Source organism: Vespa mandarinia, chromosome 17 (assembly GCF_050613455.1).
Source record: "Vespa mandarinia isolate Hongniang chromosome 17, ASM5061345v1, whole genome shotgun sequence".
In the NCBI taxonomy this organism is placed as follows: domain Eukaryota; kingdom Metazoa; phylum Arthropoda; class Insecta; order Hymenoptera; family Vespidae; genus Vespa; species Vespa mandarinia.
Genome location: NC_140826.1, coordinates 3052099 through 3057500, shown reverse-complemented (window position 1 = coordinate 3057500; position 5402 = coordinate 3052099). Strand labels below are relative to the sequence as shown.

The 5402-nt window shown below is 27.4% G+C and overlaps 1 protein-coding gene across 8 annotated transcripts in view; it reads left to right on the top strand.

Moving 5' to 3' along the window:
• LOC118450335 (uncharacterized) overlaps positions 1–4604 on the top strand; it is a 24920-nt gene extending 20316 nt beyond the window's left edge. For 4 of the 8 annotated variants that reach the window (XM_035886038.2, XM_085662204.1, XM_085662203.1 and 1 more), the window contains 2 exons: positions 3192–3378; positions 4003–4603. In XM_035886038.2, the coding sequence (XP_035741931.1) occupies positions 3205–3378; positions 4003–4416 (588 nt within the window). In that variant the 5' untranslated portion in view covers positions 3192–3204 and the 3' untranslated portion in view covers positions 4417–4603. Of the gene's footprint in view, positions 1–2165; positions 2309–3191; positions 3379–4002 lie in introns of those variants that run through there. The other 4 variants (XM_035886033.2, XM_085662202.1, XM_035886036.2 and 1 more) reach the window with 3 other exon arrangements.
• The last annotated feature ends 798 nt before the right edge of the window (positions 4605–5402 follow it).

Sequence of the window (5402 nt, the reverse complement as noted above, 5' to 3'; positions counted from 1 at the left end):
GATTCTCTTACGACCGACTTAAATTGCGTCAATCAGAATGGATTCTCTCTCTCTCTCTCTCTCTCTCTCTCTCTCTCTCTCTCTCTCTCTCTCTGTTATAAAGAGAGAATGATAGACAGATAGATATATCTTATTTTCTAAAGATAGATAAAAATTCGAATATTATTTGATCTCATTCAAAATAGTCAATGAAAAAAAAATGTTCAATTAATTTTTAAACAGATTTTTAAGATCACGAGATGAGGATCTATCTTATAATAATCGTTATCAATATCAATTGTTATCAATGTTAATTGTATAAATTATTTAAATACTTACACGATTGATTAACGTAAAAATTTTATCTTCAATATAATATTGTTAATATTCCTTTTACTCCGATGTTAACACTACGACGTTCTTATTTATACTAAGAGACGTATTTACGTATCACCTCGTCGTCGTCGTATTATAAACTATCTGTTACTCAGAATTCTTATTTACCTATATCTATTCATTATAAATGCCTTAAAGTCACCTTTAATAACAAGAGTACGATAAACGAAAAAGGAACAATAATATTCCACGTTGTAGTATTTAAATTATTTCTATCACCTCTATTTGACTTTTTCGTCTCTCTCTCTCTCTCTCTCTCTCTCTCTCTCTCTCTCTCTCTCTCTCTCTCTCTCTTTCTCCTGACTCATTCATTCATTCATTCTCTCTCTCTTTCTTTCTCTCTCTCAATCTCTCTCGTTACAAATTCTAGGAACTACTTTCCAAAATAAAAACAAGTAGTGACGTATCATAACTACGCATCGATTTTATCAACCAACAGAGAAATATATATATATATATATATATATATATATATATATGTATGACATAAAAGTATATAATCGTTAATTAACAAGGGATTAGTTTATTGCGTAATACGTATAATTAATTTAATACGAATTACGTAAGAATATTATGTATATGCACATGTATATATATATATACATATATATATTTTTTTTTATTAAAAGCACTTTCATAGTTATCGTTGATTGACATTATTAAAATATAAGCATATATATATATATATTATATTCTAATCATTTTATTAGACAATTTTAATTACTATTAAACGTATCATCATATTCATTGAATATACAACGAATCGATAAATGCATAAAATAAAATATATAAAGTGAGATAAAACTAAAAGAAGATAAAAATTGTCGATCATTTTCATCTCGACAATATTTCCAAAACAAATCGATTAAAAAAGAACATTGATAACTCAAAATTGATGACAATAAATCAACTAAAAAGAAAAATCTTCGAACGAATGATAAAATATATAATATATCCTCTCTTTCGATGGATATACCAAACCATTTGCATATAATTAGAATAAAAAAAAAAAAAAGAAAAATCATATATAATATATATTCTAATCGTCTTATCGTGCAATTAAAAAATTGCGTATAGAAAACAGGAGAGAGAAAAAAAAAAGAAAGAAAAAAAATTAAAAAGGAAACAAACAAAAAAGAAAAAAAAAATAAAAGTATACTCTTTCATCGTCAATTTTAAGATAAACGTTGTGCTCCAAAGAAATGATTAAAAGAGAGAGAAAAAAAAAAAAAAAAAAGAGAAAAATGAAAAGAAAAGAAAAAAATATAGCAAAGAAAAACGAAAAAGATCTAAACAAAAATGTAATATACATAATAATCCATAGTATAAGTACACATACATCATTTTCCATAGGATATACCGAACGTGCAGTTCGTTTCATACCGGAAACGAACTGCATTCCAACACATCCGTGCAACGGCACATTGGACAACAATGCCAACAATCTCTCTTCTCTCTCTCTCTCTCTCTCTTTCTCTTTTTCTCTTTTTCTTTCTCTTTTTCTTTCTCTTTTTTTCTCTCTCTCCCTCTCTTTCTCTTTTCGCACACACGAACACACATGTACGCTTAGCTTAGATACGCTTAGATACATAAATACATACATACATATATACATACATATTTATATACATAGATCATATATATATATATATGTACATACATACATACACCCGCATATATATATATATATATATATATATACGCATTTAAAAAACACAAGTTACGAAAGAGAGACAGAGGCACACGTTGCGTTTACGTAGCGTTGTTTACAAAACATAAACGAACGCGCGTACCGGAGGAAGAAAAGCATATGCGTGTGGCGCGTGTCGAGTCACTGATTAGCGAACAGCTAAAACGTGAGTCTTTGCACATGCACGTTTAGTAGAGCCCATTGTGTAAGTACCGATAGAAAGAAAATGACTTTAGAACTAAAGTAAGTACTTACGAACGAACGAACGAACGAACGTACGTACGTCTCTGTCTCTCTCTCTCTCTCTCTCTCTCTCTCTCTCTCTCTCTCTCTCTCTCTCTCTCTCTCTTTCTCTCTCTCTCTTTTTCTTTTTCTTTTTGCTCTCTTATCGATTGTTTCGAAAGAAACGATAGAATGAGAAAAATTGTTTTACATCGCCAACATTTTGTTTTTTTTATAAACGTTCAACAATGCAACATGGCGTAATGATTGATAAAGAAAAAAAAAACAAAGTAATAAATAAATAAATAAATAAATAAATGGAATATACGCGTAAATCGAGTTTCATTAAAATAATATTCTGAAAGAATGTTTAGAACGCTAAAGAAAAAATTGTTTTCATTGTTTACGGATCGATGAGTTTATACGTGTATCTCTTATTTGAATATTTCATTTCTTTTTCTTCTTTTATTCCCGATGATATAATACATTTATATTACGAACCGATCGAATAATGTCGACTATCTAATACTCAATGTTTTCTAAACATTTATATTTAATGTTTATTTAATAATTACATATATATATATGTCTTTATGAATCTTTCATAAAATAATTTAAATTTGTTAATAATAATAAATTAATTTAAATTTGTTTAATTGAACCTATTGAATCTATGTAACATTTTTATTATTTAAAATGTTCACTTTAATCTGAACGTTTATAGTGACTTAGAAAAATAAGTTAGACTTGATTAATTCATTTATATACATATATATATATAGATAGTCTAACTTTTTCATTGGCTGATTTATTCTAAATCTTTGTTCATTTTTTTTTTTTTTTTTTTTTTTTGGTTCATGATCAATCAATCGTATATTTTATTGGCTAATTTTCGATGTCACAGGGCTCGTCTGACGATGCAGGATAGGAACGTCGACGTTCAAGAGGGCATAAGATTTCGGAGCGTTCGCAGAAGGCTCTTTCAAGAGGACGAAGAAATAGGAGGTGGTCGAACGCGTGATTTAAACACTGGCATTGAGGACAACGTTGCTAATTGCTTCTTCGAGGAGGTCCGCAAACATCGAGAAGAGGTAAAAAAAAAAATAAAGGAACCATTAAAATGTAATACGGTAGAGCGCGTCGAAGTTAAACATTTAAAAAAAAAAAAAAAAAAAAAAAAGGAACGAAAAAAAAAATTGGATTCCTAAAACATAATTTCTTACTCTTAAATACGTCAAATCTAATCTCGCTCCTAATCGTTTCCAACCCCCACCACCCCACCCCCCTTCCACCTCCGCCATAATATTTCTCTCTTTCGACGATCGACTCCAAAAATATAAGAGATTATTTTTCACGTGGATCTTCCTTCCTTTCTTTCTGATCAAATCTAATTAATAGAGAACGTATATCGATTAAAAAAAAAAAAAAAAAAAATAAAAAAAATAAAAAAAATATAGATATTCATAACAAATACTTTATCTCTTTCTAATATAATTCTAATCAATGTTCTACTTATTATCAACAACTAATGATACATATCATCACTATTATCCCATTTGCATACTAACATACATACATACATACATACATACATACATACATACATACATATATATATATATATAGATACACAACCAATTTAAAAAAAAAAGATAAATAAATCTGAATTCGTACAGACAAAAAAAAAAAAGATACAAGCTCGTTGAATATCGCAGGCTAAAAAAAGATGGAACTTCGATTTCGAGAAGGAAATACCACTGCCAGGTAATTACCAATGGGTAAAACTTGACCGAGATGGGAACGAAATTCCGATGATCACGGAAGCCCAGAACAAAACTGAGAAGATGGAAAAGAATAAGAATGACGTCGAGAAAGAGGAGGAGCAAGAGAAACAGGAAAAGGAAAAGGAAGAGGAAGAGGAAGAGGAAAAGAAGGAGAAGGTTAAGGAGAAGGAGATGAGAAAAAAAAAAGAAGAAGAAGAAGAGAAGGAGGATAAGGAGAAAGAGGAGGAGGAGGAGGAGAAAGAGGATGAGGAACCACCGGAAGAGAAAGAAGTTGATGGGGACGATAAAGCTGACTCGAGAAAGCAAAAAAATCGAAATAATTCTCGCGTAGACGACATTTTATGATGAACTGCGAAAAAATGAACCACCGTGATATTACTCGTATTTCTAAGAAAGGAAGAAAGTGAGAAATAGAGAAAAAATAGAGAGAGAGAGAGAGAGAGAGAGAGAGAGAAGAAAAATAAAAATAAATTAAAAAGAAAAAAAAACAGAAAGACAGAAAGGAGAAAAACAAACAAAAAGAAAATTTTTAAATTTGATATTAAAAAATGTTTGAAATTCTTTTTTCTTTTCATACATTTTTATAGAATTATTAATATTAATATTAATATTATTATTATTATTATTATTATTATTATTATTATTATTATTATTATTATTATTATTATATATAATATATAATAATAATATTATTATTATTATATATAAATTATATATATTATATATAATTTTTTTTTTTCCTTTTTTTTTCTTCCATGAATTTTTACAACCATTATTATTATAACTGTTATTACTATTGTTTCGTTTTACGTAACAAAAAAATTGAAAGATTAATATTAAAAAATGGTCAAAAGTTTTAATGGGATCACTATTATTATTATTATTATTATTATTATTATTATTATTATTATTATTATTATTATTATTATTATTATTTGTTTTCAATTTACTAAAACTGACTGAAAATTAATTTTTTTCATTATACTTTCGACTGAGAATATCAATGGAATTCGGGTTTTCTTTATTTTTTTTTTTTTCTTATTTATTTATTATGAATTATTTATTTGTTATATAATATTTTATGTATTTTTATTTCTTATCTAGCTAAGTTCTAGTCAGAACCAATGCGATGATGTCCATTTGTTATCACGTAAAACTATACCAAAGTCAACAATTCGTATTCTTTTTTTCTCTTCTTAAATTTTTTTTTTTTTTTTTTATACTTTTTCTCTTTTTAATACTTGAACATCGAGAAATTGTTTCTTTGTTTTATTACTTTTTTTTTTTTTTTTTTTTTTTTTTTTTTTTTAATTTGTTAGAACTCCAGTCCA